This window comes from Dermacentor silvarum, chromosome 7, assembly GCF_013339745.2.
Source record: "Dermacentor silvarum isolate Dsil-2018 chromosome 7, BIME_Dsil_1.4, whole genome shotgun sequence".
Taxonomy (NCBI): domain Eukaryota; kingdom Metazoa; phylum Arthropoda; class Arachnida; order Ixodida; family Ixodidae; genus Dermacentor; species Dermacentor silvarum.
Genome location: NC_051160.1, coordinates 29936894 through 29959327, shown reverse-complemented (window position 1 = coordinate 29959327; position 22434 = coordinate 29936894). Strand labels below are relative to the sequence as shown.

At 44.9% G+C, this 22434-nt stretch overlaps 1 protein-coding gene across 1 annotated transcript in view; it reads right to left on the bottom strand.

The window, feature by feature from the left end:
• Positions 1-22434, bottom strand: part of LOC119457853 (ubiquitin carboxyl-terminal hydrolase 34-like) — a 99551-nt gene that overhangs the window by 4842 nt on the left and 72275 nt on the right. Inside the window, 20 exon segments of the mRNA XM_037719608.2 lie at positions 1740-1856; positions 3102-3236; positions 6362-6441; positions 6648-6771; positions 8176-8297; positions 8761-8865; positions 11111-11342; positions 12100-12333; positions 12928-13105; positions 14841-14947; positions 16601-16656; positions 16659-16683; positions 17136-17221; positions 17364-17412; positions 17497-17529; positions 18990-19087; positions 19642-19789; positions 20600-20704; positions 21109-21150; positions 21252-21356. Coding sequence (XP_037575536.1) covers positions 1740-1856; positions 3102-3236; positions 6362-6441; positions 6648-6771; positions 8176-8297; positions 8761-8865; positions 11111-11342; positions 12100-12333; positions 12928-13105; positions 14841-14947; positions 16601-16656; positions 16659-16683; positions 17136-17221; positions 17364-17412; positions 17497-17529; positions 18990-19087; positions 19642-19789; positions 20600-20704; positions 21109-21150; positions 21252-21356 — 2181 coding nt within the window.

Sequence of the window (22434 nt, the reverse complement as noted above, 5' to 3'; positions counted from 1 at the left end):
GGGGAGCCGACGACCGCGTCTAAATCTCGCGCGCGAGAGAAAGAAAAGCACGGAGGAAGCACGCCTTCTCCCGTTGCGCTCGAGGCACCGGCGAGGAGAGCGAGGGGGGGAGGGATCGCAGGCGGTGTTGTACTCTGGCATCAACTGCATACTGCGCAGCGGCGCGCGGTTGCGCGGGCTGTATCTTGAAATCGATCTGTTTTGGGGGCAGAGTCTAGGCAGTGTAGGTGCGTCAGCGGCTTGTAGCTTTGTGCGTGCTGTGTGTTCTCGGTGCTCAGTTTGCGTTGAAACGATAGACAACAGCACAAAGGTTACTTCGCTCGCTTATGCAGCGGCGCTTCCTCACGCTAGCGTTTGACAGCGCGGACATCGAGTGTGATGTGTTCATGTTTGCCTGTGGGCGCTGACACCATGCTTGTTAATATAATTAATAAGCGAATGTTTACAAGTTTATTCGGACGATAAAACTACTATCCTTACTTTGTATAGCTGTCTACTAATTTGCTACCGCAATCAATGCTTCGGCTTTTGGGCAAGACTACGACTTTTTTTCACATGTAAGAGTTAAAATAATATTGTGTGCAGTTCAACACTGCTCCCATTTCTCAATTTCTCCACACTGACAAAGGCGTTGCGACACCCTTCACAGTGCAGCCGCGGTGTGAGACACATGTCATCATCCGAGTAGATATGCTTATCACTACTATGCACAGATCCCATTTAGTTTTCCACCAGTGACCCTGTTGGCAACAGATTGTCCACTGTAATGTAGCCAGCAGGTTCAACGCCCGCGTGCGAGCTGCGCTGGAATCGCTTTTTATCCTCAATGGCTTCTTCCGCCGCATTTGCGACACTGTGCACGCCTCACACTGAATCAAAATGAAACAAAGCTACTGCTCGCCAAAACCACAGCAGAGAAATTCGTGGCTGCTACTTATTTATTTTTATTTATTTATACATACTGCAACCCTAAGAGGGTTATCGCAGGAGTGGGGTATAAAAATCAAAGGTGCCACACACGCATCAAATAAAAAAAAAAATAAGAATCTGAGCTGCCACACAGCAAAGCACAAGTTCAAGGAATATGCTTAAAGATGATCTCAATGCATACATACATACATGTATACGTATATACACAGCATATCAAACATGCATCCAAGGAATCACAAGGTATCAATCGGTGATTGCTTTAACAAAACTGTCAAATGGCAAATTTCGAATGTTAAGGGAAAGCTGTCAATGTTAAGAAGCAGTTCTCACCGCTAATTATCGTCAATCAAAGCAAACAGCACAGAGGGCTTAGCTTACATCGATTCCCACAGTGTGTGGGATCCACATAATTCTTTTCTTTTTCCAATAAAAGCTATTTGGAATTTATTATGCATGCATCCATTCAATTTGAAGAATGCCCTATTTGCGAAACAACATTGAAAACCCATTAAATTTAGCCATTTGCAATACTTTTCTAACCGAGCGTTAGAGATCAACACTCTTTATAACTAGACACAGTTGCAGTAAGTTAACAAACAATGGTGGAACATCACATGCCTTGAGCTGCTTAATCATCATCTTTCTGGATTGGCAGCGCACTCTGCTTCTATTAGTAGTGCTGATCTCCTCCACTAGACCTTATTATAGCTTATCGTTACAACACTCGCATAAAATTACTCATACAGCAATAAAAGAAAGAATGTCAGTGTACGAGCAACAATAAAAACAGATGCCAGGCATGCACTCACAGCGGTGACGCGATGAACATGTTTCTTAAGGTCTTGTGCAACGTCCGACGTCACCAGGGCATTTGCCCGAGACAGGATGAGGTTGGTGACACTTTCCTTGAGAACTTGCTTGCCAACCTATGAACGACACATAAATCACAGAAATGTTAAGAAGATGAAGAGAAAGTGCACAGTATGGGAAAAGCACAGAACATGATTGTTGTAGAGCAAGTCGATGCTGGTGAGCTACATAAGTCACACTATACAACTGCTCTTGGTTGGGGAAAGTTGGAGAACAATGTGCATGGCTTCGGAATGCTCTCATAATAAATGCTGACTAGCTACAGCAAACAAACTGCATCATTCACGACTTCCTTTCTGGAATACCATAGCACTTAAAGTTAAACAGTGATCTGTGCCAGTATTTAGAAGACCTGATTTTGTTTTTAAAAGTCAAATCTTGTTAATTCGAACATGCTTAATTCGAACTTCCAGTTTATTCAAACTGACGCTGTGGTCCCGTCAAAGTAAAGTGTATTCCAATGGGCGAAAACGCCCGGTAATTCGAACGCGCAATCCATTTGCGACGATTAATTCGAACCATACTGCACTCCGAGAATGCTCTCAGCAGCGCGCCAAATCATGCGGCGGCGCTTCCGACTAGCATTGCTCCGACCCCGCCATAGAACGAAAGCTTAGGAGAGACCCCTCAACGCCGTGCGCAAAGAAAAAAAAAAAGACGCGGCGAAAATTTCACCCCCTCACAAATGGCAAGGTCGCCCACGCCAGAACACGCATGTACTAAAGCGTGTACGTGCCTACGTCTCAGCCACGCGGAGAAAATGGTAGTGAACCCTTCTTCTTTCTGCTTCCTCTATTTTCTGATCACGTGAACGCTGCGGCTGTGGCGCAGAGGGAAACAGCGGTGGACGCCCAGTCCAGTCAACAAAACTGCCCACGCCGGCCAATGCTCGCTTCCCAATAATGGCAGAAAACGAAACTTCAGGGAGCGGGTTAAACTGGCGCCGGGCCGGCACGCACGGAGATAGTCGAAGGTGAGGGAGTCACGAGAGAGTTGAGAGGGAAGACAAAGGGAACCACTGAAGCCGCTGCCACTGAAGCCGCTGCCACTGAAGCCGCTGCCACAGAAGCAGCGGAGTTGCCGAGGCCAAATTTGCTTCCCTCCTGCCCTCCTACCCAACCTTCGACGGTCTCCTGTGAGACCAGTCGAACTTGTGACCTCAACCTTTGCAGCTCAATGCCATTACCACTAAGCTAACAAAAAATGTAACTAACCAACGAGCCCTTTGGTTCCCCCGTATTCTTCTTGCTCGACCTATAAGCAAATTACTTATTCATTATAGAGGGGGCGGGCACACTCACCTTTGGCACCAAGAGTGAGAATAACCGGAAAACCATGGGGTTGTTGAGATAACCGCGCTCCTCCAACAGCACTGCTGATACACAGTTGGTGCAGTACGTGCTACTCCGCAGGAACTCGCCGAACTCTGCGGACTTCTGCAAGTTTAAACATAAAAGATTAAAAAAAGGAAAGGACACAACGATGTTGTCAAATACGCTTACGTTTACTGCAACATTAAAAAAAAATTCTCACGATGCAAAGCGTTCACAGACCACCGCATTAGTTTCGTGCAGTGCGTCAGCGTCGCGTATGTTCATGTTCGGACTCTCCTACTACGTCGTAGGCCTAGCGTCACCACGTTGGTAGTGATCGGCAGGAGTTTCGAAGTTATCGGTGCAGTGACACTGCTGCAGTTAACTAGGCAGCTGAACTGCTTTAAATTTCTACAGAGTGTGACCCTTTAGCACATATGAAATGAATATCAAATAGTCTGTCTCGCAGCCTCCCTACATACACACAGTCACACACATTTCAATGCCTTTATTCATCTGTTTTTACTGAGAAGCAGCTTTATTTTAGCAATACCATCCAAATCAACATTTACCACCCTGAAGGTTCAATACAGTAAAATCTCGTTACTACGAACACCACATTAACGAACTTTTCAGATTTACGAATTTCTTTTAAATCCCCGCCAAAATGCCTATATTTTCAATGTAAAAAAACTTTCAGTACTACGAATTTCATATTACCGAATATTTCAGAATAACGTATGTAATTTAATCCCGTAATCACAAGATGCTTCATTATTACGAAGTTCCGTTGAAGTTTCGGTACCGAATCCCTGAGGCTTACACCTATCATCATCATCCGCAGCAGCAGCAGCCATGCGCTGGGGAACCCGTTTCAACGGGTACAGCCCCAGCAGCATCGGCATCAGCGTCAGCGTCGCGTATGTTCATGTTCGGACTCTCCTACTACGTCGTAGGCCTAGCGTCACCACGTTGGTAGCGATCGGCAGGAGTTTCGAAGTTATCGGTGCTGTGATTGTGTTGTGTGGTTGCTTTGCTGACAATGAGTTCTGTTGGCCCCCGCGTTAAAAAGAAGCGACGCCAGTTTACGCTTCAAGAAAAAGTGGACATTTTGACGCAGCTGAATGCTGGTAGAAAGCAAGTGGACTTGTGCAGGGAGCGTGATATTCCCCCGTCAACAATGGCAACGATGCTCAAGGATCGGGAAAAGATCATGAAATTGCATCGAGAGTCACAGCTGGCTCCCTCAAGAAAACGGTTGCGGCTTGGAAACTACCAGAACGTCGACGACGCCTTCCTCACGTGGTTTAAGGATGCCAGACAAAACGATGTGCCCTTGTCAGGCCCGATTATTCAAGAGAAGGCGCTACAGTTCGCGGCCGCTTTAGACATCTCCGGTTTCGATGCAAGTGCCGGATGGCTTTACCGCTTCCGGCAAAGGAATGGCATTACGTGGCAAGTTGCTTGTGGCGAAGAAAAGGCAGAAGATGCCGAGAGTGCGGTTGCCTGGCGGAACGAGCGCTTTCAAGAGATCGTCGAGTCTTTCTCTCCAGACGACGTTTTCAACGGAGATGAAACGGCGTTCTTTTATCAGTTGTTGCCTGATAAAACAATGAACTTCAAAGGTGACAAGTGCAAGGGCGGAAAGAAATCGCGTCTCCGCGTATCGGTTCTGTTCTGCTGCAACTCCACTGGCACGGAAAAACTCAAGCCGCTAGTTATTGGAAAGTCTGCCAAGCCGCGCTGCTTGAAAAACGTTGTCTCGTTGCCTTGCGACTACAGAGCCAACAAAAAAGCGTGGATGACGCGAGAATTGTTCACTCAGTGGCTGCTGCAGCTCGACGACACAATGAAGAAGAAAGACAGAAAAATTCTCTCATCGTTGACAATTGCTCGGCGCATATCGTGAACGTGCGATTGACCAATGTAAAGCTTGAATTTATGCCCCCCAATTGCACTTCTTTGCTCCAACCTTTGGACCAGGGCATCATCAGATGCATGAAGACCGAATTTCGGAAGCGTCTTGTGCAGCGCCTCCTGATCAATATTCGACTGAAGCTGCCCACACAGGTAAACATACGTCAAGCTGCAGAAATGCTGACATGGTCGTGGCGGAACGTGAAGGCAAGCACGATCAGCAACTGCTGGCGAAAGGCAGGCCTTTTAAAGGCTTTACCTACGCCACAAGACTGTGACTGCGAGGACACACAGGAGCTCAACCCAGAGCTTTGGGATGAGCTTACCGAGAAGCTCCCCGTCGACACCGCGGTGACCTTCGACGATTACATTGACAGCGACAGCGCGGTGGCTACATCCGCGGAGCTCACCAATGAGGACATCGTGAATAAAGTGCTAGAGCAAGACGATTGCAGTAGTGACGAAGACGATGCCCACACTGAATCAACACACGAAGAAGAACAAAGTGTTTCCAGCTCAGATGTTTTAGTTTTTCTAGAAAAGACGCGATTATTCCTCGGGCGCTGTAAAGATGTCCCCGATGACGTTCAGAGGAAGGTCGAGGATGTAGAGACGTTCGTCCTGCAGCGCGTGCTGTCTACTCGGCAGAAGAAGATTACAGACTTCTTCAAGCAATAAATTGTAGTTAAACTGTGCTCAGCGTTCTCGTTTATTATTTACGTACGTTACGCGCATCTGCTGCAAAGGTATGTAATTTTCGTTCTTGTGTTGCATTACCGACATGGAAATATTGATTTTTCAGTATTACGATAATTCAAATTAACGAATTAAATTCGGCGGTCTCGCGAAGTTCGTTGTAACAAGATTTTACTGTACTCAAATGCATATTTTTTTTCTCACTGCTTTTCTTTAGTATGCCTTGAAAACCAGGAAGCGGAGCCTAAGTACAGAATGTCTTCTTTATTTGACGTTTGCAAAAACAACTCAAAAGAATGCGGACAATCACACTGGTCCATGCTCACTTGTAATTTCTTCTTCTCTTGCACAGCATAATATTTAAAAGTATGGATCAGTGTATTATAACCGCAAAAATTGAAGACTCGCAATATTCAGTAAGAAGTGCTGTAAAATATCAACGAATTGATCTCGAATGTTCCAGCCTAAAATGAGCAACAGATAAGGTACTAAGTGTGCCTTGGACTAAAGAACATAACATTGCTCAAGCAGAATGGAAAATTTTTTTTTAACTGTTCACACAACGGCGAGGCACAGGTGAAATACCAGCACTCGTAATATGTTTCTTTGAGGCAAAAAGATCAAGCAGAACTTGCCTCCCCCTGAAGAACCTCCAGCCAAAGTCGAGGGATAAGGTCGATGTGCAGTGGAACACCCTCGATGGACACCATGGCACCTAAAAAATACAAACAGGTATTTTTAAGTGCTCCCCAACATGACACACAGTTATCAATTTACCAGCATATGCATTTAATTATCCACGGGAATAACTGGAGGTCACATGGTTAAACTCAAGTGAACAGGAAGTACACTCAATTTTCAATGGGAACACAAGGAAGGATCAGAAGTCAGTTTTTGGGAAATATCGAAGTTAAAACTCACTCAAGTTCACCAGGTCTTGGGACATCAGGCCCTGGGACAAGGCGGCTCGAAAGAGGGCCTCCACAAACTGGTGGTATGGGAGGAAGAAGTCCAGAAGGGCCTGGTCGTATTCAGGGTCGACTCCCTGGGAAAAGAAATGTTCATGTACACTTGTAAAAAAGTCACAGTTCCGCCTGAAAGGCGAAGCATCGATTGCGATAGCAAACTTAGTGGACAGCTACACGAAGTAAGGGTTTTATCGGCCGTATAAACTTGTAAACATAGGCATACCAACTAAATTAACAAACATGGTGCCACGCACACACAAGCAAACATGAACACATCTTACTCGATGACCGCGGAAACTTGCTGTCAAAACGCTGTAGTGAGTAAGCACGGCAGCGAGTGAATTGAGCTTCATCCCGCCGATCGCATCAACATGCCACAAAAACACAGCCCAGGGAGGAAGGACTCTGCCCCCGCCACAGATGGCTTTCAAAATACAGCCGCCCAGGCGGAAGCACGAGGTGTAGTACGCAGCCTCCCCCCTCCTTACCTTCCCCCCGGAGCCTTGCGGCCCATCAGGCGCGCGCGGTCGCTCGGGCAGCATGGAGTAACCCCCCCCCCCCTTCCCCCTCCTTACCGTCCCTCCAGAGCGCTGTGTACGACTGGAAGACGGCAAGCTTCCTTCTCGCTCTTGAGTGCGAGATTAAGCCGCGATCGCCAGCTCACCCTCGCACGCTTTTACTTGCACATAGAGCAGACGGCGCGCGGCGATGATTTTATCACCCGTGGACTTTATATGGAACCTCACGGCGATGGCAATGCCGATGGCAGAAATGTGCCTGGAGTGTCTATATAATTGCTACCACAATAAAACTTCACAATGTATGCACTCGGTGCAAAAAAATACTGGCCCAACATTAAGAGGAGGCTATAGCTCGAGGCCAACTCTGCTTACCCAAGTCAAACACATGCGAAATGCAGAAAAGTTTTTATTTAGACAACCAACTTACCCATTCGGACAAAATTTTTCCATTAAAAAAGGAAAGATGAATTCTACTGACTGTAATGAACTACAATTTTTATTTAAGGGCTAAACTTGTAAAAAAATGTTTCAATGTGTGGCAAGACTTAAAAAAAAGTACAAAATCAATAAATCAGCAGCTTTTTACCAAAAACAGATACTATCGCAGTTCTGTAAACTGCATCTGCTAGAGCACCTGAAGTGGACAAACGTGATATATCAGTTTAGAGCTTACGTGAATCAGTTGCTATGTTTACGAGGGTTTTGCAAAAGTTCTGCTTACAAGTTCGAGGCATAAGTCAGAGAAGTGCAAAACACATCACTCTGTCTTGCTTTAGCTTAACTCAATTTGAGTATGATAGAAAAAAAACAGACAGGTGACTGGATGACCTACACACTCAAACTGAGTTGCGCTACAGCAAAACAAGAATATGATGCACCAACTCGCCCATTCAGCAACACTTGTGAACTACATCACTTTGGCTTGCTTTAGATTCAGGTACATAGTAAGTTGCTCCTCACCTTGGATGCTTCCAGTTGGCTCAGATGAAGAAACATCTGGAGGATGGGACGCTGAGGCCTCACCGTAGTCTTGGTTGGATAAGTTTTCTGGCCTCGCCGGGGAAAGTAAGGGCCGGTGGTCACTGCGATACGAAGCGGTACACCATGCGTGTTGCTGCCATGTTTTCCTCGCAAAGATTCTGCTAAGGCAAGATTCAAAATCCACTAGAATTCGCTAAGCAGTTGGAAGTAAAACGTTAAATGAGAAAATAAAGACGTAGTAATCAGGCATCCAGAACTAATGCAAGTGTAAGTCACTACTACCAGCGATGCTGCAAAATATTTATTTTCTGTAAGAAGTCCATTACAATGATGTCCAAAACATACTTGAATCCACCGAATATCTTCATGAATGCATTAAATGTTTCATTATAAAGAAATTCACTCAATAATTATAAAATGATCGTAAAACAATAAATTATCATAATATGACCACCTAAAGAAATAGAAAACCTGCTATATCTACTGGAATGTCTGCTAAAATGGCAACGCAAGTTGTGCAACAAGGTTAATTTCTTGTCGTTTAAAGAAAAGAGATTGTCTCACTCAGTCCATTGCTCTCGAGAAAACTGCTGTGGCAGCTGGCCAGCAGGGGCACGATGGGACCCACCGTCTCCCGAGGAAGCAAGGTCACCAACTCCTTGAGCACCTCTGCATCAGGTGAAGGAGAAAAAAAAAAAAAAAAGCAGTAAGGACAATGCTCACAACCCTAACACAGTCTGTTTTAATTCATGCCATGCAGGATTTTCGTACTACAGTACATGGCCATTTTTTTTTTCCCGTTCAATCCACCTCCACTTGCCGTGCTCAAAGATTAATTGGGTCCAGGCATTATTTGGCTGCGGCAGGCAGGAGCCGTTCGTAAAAGCCTCATGCCTTAGCACCCTTCGTGTATGAGAATACTTACGACTGTTTAACAAGCTAGTGCCGCAGCCATAACCGAAGATTACGAACAATTACACAGGAGTGTTCTTGACAGACATTATCAAAAGAATGCTTTAATAATACAAGTAATATAGTGCATGCTTGCATCCCTTCTTTCTTTAGCCCAAGTTCTACCTTTACACTGTTAGTTTAGTCATGTCCACCGAACTACCCAAAACCTGCACCTTACAGAATTCAAATTCGAGGAGGTGGCACACAACAATCTAACACTATGAAGTGCACGTTGTGAGCTTTAATCTGGTAATCACAAAAAACATGGTTGTGAAGCAATTACAGGGCGTGGTAAACAAGCAGGAAAGCCTGTATGGAAGCGAGTAAGTACAGCAGAACCTTACTGATACAGTAGAACCCCGCTGTTACGTTTTTCACGGGACCGTAAAAAAAAACCGTAAGAGCCGGGAAATGCAAGAGCCGGGAAACAGGAAAAATTGAGAAATGGGAGTAGTGTTGAACTGCACACAATATTATTTTAATTCTTACGTGCGACAAAAAGTAGTTTCGCCCGACAGCCGAAGTATCGATTGCGATGAGCTATACAAAGTAAGAATAGTAGTGTTATAGTCTGTATAAACTTGTAAACATTCAGTTATTAACTAATTAACAAACATGGTGTCAGCGCCCACAGGCAAACGTGAACACATCACACTCGATGAGAGCGGACACGCGCAGTTAAGCGCCGCTGCAGAAGCGAGCGAAGTGAACTTCGTGCTGTTGTCTATCGCGTCAACCCAAACTGAGCGCCGAGAACACGCAGCACGCACAAAGCCACGAGCCGCAGACGCACCTACACTGCGTAGAATCTGCCCCCACGCAGATCACTTTCAAGACACGGCCCGCGGGACCGCGCGCCGCTGCGCAGTATGATGCCAGAGCACAACGCTGCCCGCTATCCCCCCCCCCCCTCGCTCCCTCGCTGGTGCCTCGAGCGCAACGGAAGGAGGCGCGCTTCCTCCCTGCTTTTCTTTCGCGCGCGAGACGCGGTCGTCGGCTCCCCTCGCACGCTTTCACTCGGCGCCGCTTCCCTCGCACGCTTTCACTCGCACATACAGCATACGGCACGCGGCGACGTATGCTGTATGTGCGAGTGAAAGCGTGCGAGGGGAGCCGACGACTGCGTCTCGCGCACGAAAGAAAGCATACGGCGTGCGGCGACGGCGTTATCGCCCTTGGACTTTATACGGAACATCTATGAGCCAAAACCAATTTTAGGGCCGCAACGCGTCATAGACATCATCTTTAGATAGCAAAAGCGGATATCAAAGGTCATACTTTTGCTGGCGGAAACCGAAAATACGTAATAAATGTCACCCCCAGCACTTTGGGCGGCCAATGCCATCGTCAAGCAACCAAGCCAAGCGACATGAAAAGTCAAAATGGCCGCTCGGGCCGGCGCGGTGTGGCAGTTCGCAACGTATGATGCGGGAACAGTTGCGACGTAACAGCGGGGTTACCAATGCATTGGGTTCTATGGGAGCTGTGCCGGGACCGGCCGAAAACGACGTAACAGCCGGGAAAACGCAGCACCCGGGAACGTAACAGCGGGGTTCTACTGTACATGAGAAACCGACAAAGCACACCAGAAGGAAATGTATGACATGAGTCGCACAATCTGCATGGTACAGTATTTTCAATGTTCTTATTAAGTGAACACGACTGCATCCAGGAACAATGACCAAGTAACCAATGGAATTTTAAAATTCTAAAGCAACAAAGAGACAACAAGAAGTAGAGGGTCGTAAAATCGTTTTGACCACCTGAGATTTGACCACCTAAATCTGCATGAGCATTTTTACATTCAGTCTCGTTTGAAATGGAGCCGTCAGGAATCAAACCCTTGATCTAGTCACAGTCAGAGATCACAGTAGTCAACCAGGAACATTCACATCAACAAGGTTCTACTGTATTTCCTAGATTTGGCACTGGGCTCGCTACTTATGGTGCGTTGACTCACCGAGGCAGAGCAGGCGCACTTGCGGAGGCACATAGCTGTTGAGTAGTGTCAGCAGGCGTCGAAGTCCATCCCCCAATTGGGGCCACGACCGCAGAGTAGCCAGTGGCTCAGCTGCATTGGCCGAAGCACACGTGCGCAGGAGCTCTAGCACCAGGGACAGCAGGTCTGCCAGGTCTCCCGTCACATGGCACGCCGTTGCCTCATGGTACATCACGTGCAGTGTGTGCAGGGCCTGTTCGATTGCAGTAATCAAGAATGAGGACGACAACAAAGAGCATAAGGGTCAAGAGAAGGTAGCAAGCATAAATAGGAGGCCAGCCGCAAAAGCTAAATGAGAAGTAAAATAGTCAAATGAGTGGTAGTTCGAGAGTAAACATCAAAAGCCTAACTGCTTTTGTAGGCTTTTACTTTAATGTCAAAAAGTAGAGTGAAGTCCAGACATTTAATTTCTTCTTTGCAATGTGATGTTATCCACACACAACACTTATACGACATGCTACTGTGCATTCAAAGGCCCATTCAATTCACTTACACTTTTCAAACTCTTCAAATGCGCTGTACTTCCCCTTTCACCAGTGTAGCATTGCAGTATATTATACAATTACACATAATACAGTCTCCATTAAAGCGATCGCTGTACAGGCTACTGCTGTGAAAGGTTCAGCCAGGCTAATCTGTCATAGTGATATTCAGCAGTAAGAGCTATCCCTGTAAAATGTGCAGACCTACTAAGCATTTACAGTGAGAGCTGTAAGAGCTATCATAGCAAAATGTGCAGGCCAACAAACCCTGTTAGCAAGAACTAATATTTATCACTGCAAATGCGTAGGCTACTATTTTACAGTAATAGCTGTACCCCTGCAAGACTGTGCAGGCAAACCAATCTATTTAGTGACAGCTGTAAAGAGCTATCACTGTAAAATGCGCGGGCCAATTCCACTTGTGGGCGCATGACCTGGCAGAGAAGAGAGGAAACAAACGCAGCCAACCTGGAAGAGGACAGGCAGTCCTCCAGCGGCCAGTGCCAGCAAGCGATCCTGCGGAGTGGAGATGAGGATACGCAGTGCGGCAACCAGGGTGGCCCAGCAGACGCGGGGGTCGAGGCCCAAGTACAGTGCCAGGGTGGTGCGCTTGAACAGTGCCACCTCGCGCTGCTCCTGCTCGCTGGCCCCCCGCGGCAGCGCTACAAACAGCTCCATGAGCTTCAGCAACTCACCCACCGCCTGCGAGAGAGCAGTCGGCAATGCTCAGGGCCCAGGTGCACACATTTTAGGCACAGGTCTGTTGCAGCAGTTTTTTTTTTTATTCTATGCCAGGAAACCCTTTCACCGATTCTGCCAGCTTTCTGCCCACGTCTCGAAGCCCCTGAGACGCAGCTGACAGAGACGAGTGCAGACCGACAGTACTGTGCGATCTGCTTGCCATTGCAAGATTTTCTGAGCAATAAGTGACCATTTCTGTCCAGTCAATAGTTGGTGACACGACAAGCCACAGCGACTTATTGGTTTCTGTGACATTGCTGCTTGCTGCTATCAAATGGCAAGCATGTGAGCACTACTTTACCATCAACGTTTGAAAATAAACCCGACAGTACCCAACATAGTACATATAGAACAAACATCAAGGAAATCTCGGATACAAGGGAAATCAACGTGTTACATCAATGCTATGCCATGTTGCTTGCTTGCAGATGCACTTGTTTCAAATTCCAGTTGACATCATTTTATCACCTTTTAGTCCTAACCCGATCACTGACAGCCTGCCCTAGCTGCCTTCTGTTCATATGTGCAATATCTCCATAGTGTCATGGTACTTACCGCTGTGTACAGGGTGGTGTATGGGGTGATGTTCTTGAAAGCCCATTGGACATTCTGATGTGCAGCTAACTGCCGAGCAAAGGTTCGCGATTGCTGGCAGCAGAGGCGTAGCAGGCCATAATAGGCTGGTAGCATACACCGGTTGAACACCACCACGTCTTGGTCATCATGGTCAGCCCTGTTGGACACAAACATAGAAGGAATGATGGAGCTGATTTCCCAGGTCTTCATTCATGATGGCAGCTATCAGCGTGACAGACAAGGAACATGGTAAAGCAGAAAGAGAAAGAGAATCAATGCTATCCCAGAAAGCATCAGTCCTGAGTTTTTCATTTTATGTTCCAATCCCTAGCCTATTGCGTTGAACAGCTGTCAGGAACAGTATCCAACTTTACATTATACATATTACAGTCGACTTCCATTAATTGTACCACGACAGGACCTACAAAATTTATCTGATTCATTTGGGAGTATTTGCCCAATTCTCGCATACCCTCGAATCAAACGCACACCCACGCATTATGCATCCAAAGTAGAAAACTAACGTAGAAATGACATTAAAGCTCCTAAACAGTAGAAATCTAACGTGCACTTGATTTTTTTAGCAAGAAAAATAAGCGTCTAATATGTGTTGCACAATTGAGGTTAGTTTCCTAAAGTCAGCTTCGCCGCAATACTTCCGTGTTATGCGGTAAAGCATACAAACGCCGCGAAGGTGATTTTGGTTTTGTATTCGATTGCACCGCGCAGGCAATTTGGAACAAACATCCTTGAAAAAAAAAAAAAAAAAGATTTTGCAGAGCCTAGACAATCTGCAAAGGGCAGAAAACAGTTCTCTTATACTTGTGCGTTCTGCTACCTTCTTCAAGTGGTGTGAAGTTTTGTTCAAGTATGGCCCAACAGCAATTTGTTCTTGTAACCAAGGAGTGTTCACCGCATTAGCACGTTCATGCTGTGAATGCTCATGCTCTGCAAAATCAGCGACCCATGTGGTGGCAACAAGCAAAGGTGCAAGAACGGCACAAAACTAGATATGTGGCCTGTACAGAGTTCATAGTATATCAAACTCCCATCTCCTGCAGCAAATACTAGGTAGGGCAGACAGGTCGCAGCCTGGACTAAAGGCTCAGGGAACATTGACAACAGGTCGAGATGGTTGACTAACATTGCACTGCAGCACATTTGGGTGTTGTCCACTCTTTAGTGTTCCCCCATTCTGACATGAAAGGAAGAGGTTCTAACTTGAAATCTTCAGTTGAATCTGCAAAAATTTATAGTCTCAGTTTTCATTGTGTGAGCATCCCTTTCATACCTCTGTCAGAAAAAGTGTTATCTTTTTTAAATGTTCACTGGACTGCACATGGTTTCTAAGCCACTTGAGTGTCACTTGTGTTTTGTATATATACTTGCACATTTGTTTCAAATAAATCATTTGTTGAAGTAAGAGCATGTGTTGTAGCCTCCCCGTCTGTCCCAGTTTTTTTGCGCTTCAATTGCAGTATGTCGTACTAACAAGGCCAAATTACTACCCATCACCATGACTCGTGCTGATGGCTCTAACTGACCTGTTGCATCTACACAATTGAAAGCTCTAGGCGAGTAGTGAACTGTTGCCCTCAGCTTTTGAGTTTTCCTGGCAACCAGGAGTCATGTGTGTGACACCATGCAGCAAGGACAAAGCAATGCTCTGGGCTCAGGTGCTTTCGTTTCAGCAAATGCTGTACAGTTGGGATGCTGTACTCTTTTAAATGACAGCCACCTTTGACAAGGCAAAAGTGAAATAAGGAAAAAATTAATTTTGTATGTATCTTGAAAATAATTGATTACAGAGACAACTCCTGGCCCTGTTTGTCATATGGTTCACCCAGTTCAGTTTTCTAACACAAAAGAACAGCATGTGCTGCAACACTTACAGGATGTAATTGAAGGCAATGTTCTTTGTGACATGAGGATTTTGAACAATGAGCTTGACGTTTTCGGGGCAGTCCACACAGGCCTGGTACCAAAAGAGCAGTAGTGTCTGAAAGGAAAAAGAAAAAAAAAAGAACAGTTAACAGCAAGTTAAGAGCTTTATTACAGTCAAACAGAAACAAAAAAAGGAAGGTCCTGCATAATGCGCAAATGCAAGCTCTTTTTTTTTCATTAAGGGACACTTATGAGAAACCCTAAAGCAGTTCAGTATTTTTTCAAAATAATTTTTTTTTATTTCGCGGTAACAAGCTGTTTGCCCTAGAAGATAAAATAAACACCAAACATGATATTTTTTTTAATTTCACGCTGAAATTCTAGCACCAGTAAGTTACTGTGACGTTACAACTTTCAAAGTATTTTCCCAAATGTTGTGATGCAGTGAATGTTTGTAATACGATGTAGTACATCTTCACTAATAAATGATTAACTAGGCCCAAGCAGATGCCACGAAAGTCCGTGATGCCATGGCAAGCTCGTGTGGGAACTTCAAGGTGGCGTCGCCCTCCCCCGTCTTTCGGTCCTGCGTTTTCTGGTTTATCAACCCTTCTATCATAGTAAGACTGGCTTTTTTTATGTTAGATAAGTACATGAAGCGTAATTCACAAATAGTCAAACCTTGGTATAATGAACACGGATATAGTGAAATAAATCTAAAATGTCTCTCGCCAATATCAGCATAATATAATGAACATAATAAAATGAACATATTTTTGCGTCGAACTCAACTTCTCTATAATGAGATTCAACTGTACAGCTGAACTTATCTTTCAGATCAGGGTCTTTCCAGTCAGGGTCTTTTCAAACATGGGCTGCAGATTTTATAATCTAGTATGTATAGAAAATACTGTACTTAATTCGATAATAAGGCGATCACGATAATAAAGGCGAGGGTGCAATTGGGGGGATCCAAGAAAAAAAACTTGAGTATGCACACCAATATAAGGCCATACAGAGTAGCCGACGGATTATCGAGATTCGACGAGGATCGCCTGAAATACCGAATTGCTAACACAGTCAAAATGCAAAATGGCGACAATGAAATAGGGGACGAAGGGAGCTTCAACACGCAGAGTGCGAGTTATATGCGAATTTCGCCTTTAGGTGTGGCTTCACAGCCACGGGGCGCGCTGCCGTAGAGCCACACTGTAAGGCGAAATTCGCGCTGCCAAGAAGGCAAAATTTGCGTATAAGACCGGGGTAAAAATTCTGAGAAAAAAAACTCACCTTATATTCGAATAAGTATGGTACATAAAAGCAGAAACAAAAGAAAGTTAGTACAAAAGTGGGTTCAGAACTCTTCCCAGCCATATCAGTTCAGATTCTCTGCTGTTCTTAATATTGTATAGACTCGTGTAAGGGCGGCACCTCCAACTTTGCAGGCCAAAATTCGGGTAAAAAAAAAAAAAATCCAACAGAGAAGCAACCGTGTTCGGTGCCCTGATGCCACACACGCGCATCGGCGAATTTTTGCGCGCTGCGTAATTCTGCGCTACTAGATGGCGAGAGCTGTGCGTTGACCTCTGATAGAATGGTACATCCGGGGTTCTGGGGTCTGCACAAGTCGTCGGCTGCACCAGCACCATTCAAAAGGTTCGGTCCCTTGTAAGGGCCGCACCTAGTCAAAGTTGCAAAAAAGATGTGCAGCCCTTACACAAGTCTACACGGTAATAAGGTCAAACAACCGTTTTATAAATTTTCTCACCTGCTTATTATGATGAACAGGAATGGCTGGCTCTGACAGGCCTGGCTGGAATAGCTCCAGAGGTCAAGGAAAAAAGGGCTGAACTGAAATTGAGAACAAGAACACAAAAACAAAGGTCAATCTATGAACACCATTCACTTCCAAGAACAGATATTGCATGAGGGCTGGCTATTTGCAACTGGCAAGTCAGCAATGTCGGAAGATAAACTCTAGTCATGCCTCATTACGATCTTAATTAACACAGACAACCTGTGTATTATGAAAAGCCATGACAGGGACATCATTTATCTAGTGTGAACCTCGTTAACACAAAAAAATCACTGTTGGAACAATAGAAAGGGTGAAAGGGACAAGGTTCCTTGGGAGTACTCGCAAGAAACTGAAACTTCTCTATTAACGAAGCAAGGGACTCTACAAAAGAATGGTACTTGTGCAGGTGACCTGAGGGTGACGAACGTCTACGCCACCAATAACAAACACCTCATGAAGTGAGTTCCTCAGTCAGAACGGCATGCTTACAACCTGAGAAACTTACCATTAATTTCTCTTGCTTTCCTACTAGACAATAGGTGAGTACTGCAAAGTAGTACATCAACTTGGCAGTGCCGTGAACAGCGGGATCTGAAATCAAGTCACAAGCCAGCATGAGATAAAAGAAACGAGACATAAGCAACATTCAAGGGACAGTAAGCCCAGTTTATCTTCACCGCGTTACAGCATGCAACTAAAGATGGAAGAAATGTTTCCATGTGACTTGACTTACCAACATACACTTTTGCTTTTTTGAGCAATCGCAATAGGAACTGGTACACCTGCATCATAACAAAAAATCTTCATTACAATTTTGGAGTGATTCATTAGTTTCATTAAACCGTTATTTACAGTGTCCAACTTACCTGATGCATCACAGAGAGAGCTTCTGGGCTCATCTGAAACAGATAGGCTTGCAGTTACAATCAACAAAGAAATTAACTGGTCTTCGGAAGCTGTAACAAATTTCAGTATAACGTCCAACATGTCTGCAAACAGATTCAAGACAAGGCACTAGCTACATGAACAGGTGCAATGAAAGGTCAGTTGACCTCAGCTAGTAATTGCCAATATTAGGCGGTCCAGTCATGCGCACTGTGCAGTGGCGGGCAACTGCTGTAGTATGGCAAAATGAGATTGTTACCAATTAGCCCAGTTGGCTATCCTGATTTGTTGGTTGACTTCAGTTGGTAATTGCCAACCGGCAACTTACACTGTCAAAAACCAGCCCTGCAGTATGAATAGGTGTGAAAAACTGCTGTCTGGCTGAAAAGGTACTGGTTACAATGGATCATTACTAGCTCAAATTGTCACCCCCAAACTGACACCAGTAAGTGGTACAGTAAAACCTCATTATTTCGGATTTCCCGGGACCGGCAAACCTTCCAAATTGACCGAATGTCGAATTATCGAATATATCAAGAAAACGATACAGAAATGTTTACTACACCAATATCCACCTTTAAATTTCCTAAATAAACCTGTAACCCCTGCTTCTATTTTGCACGATATCACCACGCAAAGTGATATTCTCATCATCTCGTGACAGATAAGCGCTGGCAGGGGCAAAGGCCTCACGACTTCCTTCACAGTACGGCCGCGGCCCGAGACTAGCATTTTCATCCGACTACAGGTGCTCGACGTACTTTTCACTACCGTGCGCACAATCCGAACAATTTTTTTCGCCATTAAGCTGGTTGGTAACAGATCGTCCCGTGGTAGAATTGTGCTTCTTCCTCGAATTTTCCCATGTTTGTGACATTATGCGCACCTTGCACCGAGTTTAAACTAAACTATTGCTTGCTGCAACTGCTGCTCCTCATTGTCATTATCGGTGTGATCGGATGGCAACCACGCATTTGTGAAGGCACACGGCCAACGCGAGTCATGTGCAGCGGTAAACACAATATAAACACTATATAAACACAACATATAACACTGGTGGCAATGGCAATGCAGACTCCGCCCTTGCTGGAAGCAAGCGCTGCTTTTGCTCCTTTGTGCCTAAGGGTCGTCCTAAGGGTCGTCCAAATGAATTGGTGCGTGGCCAAACATGTCCGAAGTAACGAAAGTTTGATGCCATTCAAATAATGCATTCGCTGGCTGGGGATAAAGGCTGAGTCCAAATGATATAAATTTCTTAACCAATGAGGGTCGAATTAAACACGGTTTTACTGGAATTGCCGCAGCAGCTGCCACCATCAAGAAACAGCCATGCACAGTGAATAAAAAAAGGTGGGTAACTGCTGTGCAGTCGAATGTGACCATCATGGCATGAACAGCAAGCTCAATAGTCACCGAAACACATCGCAACAAAATGCATATATGTGTCAAAGCACAGACTCACAAAGGTACATACAGGTAGCTCTTTATGTGGAGCCAACCCATTCCTCCCCGAACGGAAGGCCTGCCGGAATTGGGAACTTGGCACTAAAGAAACCAGCAACAAGGCTGCCACTGAAAAATTGAGAGAAACATGTCAATTACTAACAGCTAGGTGTTTTCCATGGACAGCTACATTGATCGGTGGCTATGTGCTTTCAATGGGAACTACCGACTTCGGAGCTGGCAACTTAAAGAACTTGGCAAAAATGTTCCTGTCAACTAGATGTCCTTCATGTTGAAAGGCTTTCGACTGATGAACAACTGTTCAGAACCAATACACCATGGGCTATCATCATATCAGCTTTTATCAACAAAGTTGGCTTTCACTTGATCTCTTCTCACTTCGAGTACAAACTATTCGCTATGTTCCACCATAATTGAGATCAGCTCCCTGTTTTGACATTGCTAGGCCTAACAAAAGATGCTGCCGTGGCTTCAAAGGTGTTTTAACTTCTATCCACCAGATGACGCCACAGTGTTTAGTGCTGGTGCATCAACATAAAAGCCAGAAGGCTATATGGTAAATCAGTCTCATGTAGGTGCCTGACAAACAGGTGATCCTCGATGAAGCAAACAATGGAAGCGCACAGCCACAGCTTTCACGAGAGAGGAACCCCCGAACGTACCATTGCGCACCCTCTGCAGGGCATGGGCGATAAGAAACTTCTCAACCCAGACGTCCATGCTCTGGAGGACCCACGAGTGTGCCAGCTTGTTCCGAGGCACTTGCATTGTCAACCACTCGAGGCACTGCAGGGGGCAGTACTCGGATGCCTGCACCAGGGGTGAAAGAAGGGGGACAAATTGGAGTCAGTCGAGCAACTGAAGATGCGAGGTTGTAGCGGATCTGAAGGGCAGCCCTAAGGATACATTAATAAAATTCCGAACACAAACCCCCCATGAAGCAAAGAGCCAAGTGGCAAGGTGTTTTTTCTATTGTTTTACACATACTTCCTAAGTAACTGTCTGGTAGATATAACTTCAGTGCCGACTCTGACTCCGAATACAAGGGCTAGTCATAGCCTGTAGCGATAAATGAAGAGGTAATTTAAACTGAACAACCCATATCTACCTTGGTTTAGTTTACCATGCATTCAATGTGTTTCTGCTAAGTTAAACTTCTGATAAAATCAACAAATTTTCACAGTTCCTTGATGTTATACAGTCAACCCTTGATATAACGAACCTCGATTTAACGAAATTCGCTATGTAACGAACAATTTTTATTTCCCCATCCTAGTTCTATTGAATTAACGAAACCTCGATATAACAAAGTTTTTCACTGCAAGTACAACTTCGTTATATCGAGGTTTGACTATATTTGTAAGTCACCTAGTGTAAACACGTGGGTCCTTTACAAGCTCGGGCAATCAAAGTCTGCCACAACTAGAATTACCTGTAATTAGTAAAAGGGGGAAAAAAGAGAGAGAGGATAGTAAGAACAGGTCTTACCCACTTTTAATACTTTTCAAATCAAGACCAAGCACATGACAGAGGTGTGTTCGTACAAGCAGCCACATCAGGCACAAAAAAAAAAAAAAAACATGCTGCAGACAGTGGCGAGAGGCTGACGGGTTCCCTTACCTCCCATACACGCTGTAGGACAAGCGAAGTGAAGGGTGGCATGCCTGGTGGCCCTCCAGCAAATTCCACCAGCATTGACAGTAGCTTGAAGAAAGGTCCACTAGCCTGTCACAAACCACATCACGACAAGTTTTAGGACACAGCACAACAGACATCCTGACAGACGTCAAAACACCAGCAATACCAGTGACGACGTAACGCAAGAAATTTTACATTAACAGTGATGTCTATTCACAAGTGCGACAAAAGCCAAGGCAACATTATAAAACTAATTAAACATTCACACGTTGACATGCTTTGCCAATTACATCATTAAACTCCTGTCTCAATCTTCACCAGTACGTTTTTGAATTATTCTTGACTACATTTCCTGGCTACTAAGTTATTTTACTTGCCTCTTGGAGAATGTGTCAAAACGGTTGTACTGTATTTAAGCAACCAAGCACAAATTGATGAAAGATTTAAATAATGAAAGTAAAGACTCGTACGAAAAATACTCAATCACTTACCTCAGGCTGCTTAGTGACAGCCGAGAAGATCATGTTGACAATCTGGTCAAACAAAAAAGAAAAGCAAATGGAATAATTGTTACGCAAAGGGCACAAGCGATAACTACGAAAAGTGGAAGGCTGTTAAAAAGTCGAAATCTCACATGAGGTGCAAGGGCTTCGTTCCAGCGACAAAGGCTCAGGATCAAGTTGCAAGTCTGGCGCAGGCAGATGTTGTCCCGGATTTGGTGGTACAGAAACGGAAAGCCCTGCAGTCGCAAGGTGTTTTGAGTTCACATGCCCAATCGATAGAAAATGCGTGCTCTAGAGTGTCCACCACAAAAAAAAAAAAAAAAAAAGCAAGGCATGTGAAAATTTTCAGTATGCGCAAACACCGCAGTGCCTCACGTTAAGGGCTTTTGCAATGCTCAATTTGTTTGAAAGAATATAGGTTTGGGATTGTTGTAATTCCATATTAGCTTCTAGCACACAAGAAACAAAAGCACAGCACAATAGACATAGACAAAGCACTCTGTTTTCATGTTTGTCTGGCCTCAATACACACTGTCATTTGTCTCACTGACCTCAATAGACTATATGTGCAAAATTCTACAAGTGGGCTTCTCCCCATCTCGTCTAACCTAGTCAATATGGCAGACCACAAACTAGAATGCTGCATAAGACAGCAGCAGGATGAACTGGTGCAACCATGCCACCACGGTAAAGTTGTCCCAGCCACAGAAAATCTATCAGGCACAGAAAAGCTTTATAAATAAAGCAAAGATGGTAGCCTGATACGCCAAGCTTTCGTCTTCTTTAGTAAAAATATAAAACAAGATGGTTGAACGCACATGCTGTTTTATCTGCAAGCTTAATAACGTCACAGATTGGGCAAATTACTTCTAGATGATTCCTTCTCAGATCTTTGGTTTCCTCTTCGTTCAAGAAGCCGCGCTGTTATACAGCAGTTTTCGGAGCACGCAATTCATGAAAAAGCTAAATTTCCTCTTGACTTCTCAACATAGCTTAAATTTACATAATCAAAATGGTGATTATAGGAGGAAGCAACCACTGGGCATAGTGCAATGCTGTAGAGGGGCACTTAAATTGGTGGAATGCTAGCTATGGGTGCAATAAATGCTGCAGCTCAGTGCCAAATACCGAGGTGACAAGCCGAGTTACAAAAACGCTGACAAGACCCTGCAGTCCGGGATCAGGCAGTAGATACACCTCGTGCCTGGCAAAAGGAGGATGCTGCAGCGCCCATAAAAAAAAACAAGCCTTACTTTGAGTAATATTCTAATACCTTGCTATTGCTGTCAATGCTTCACCCTTAGCCCAAAACTG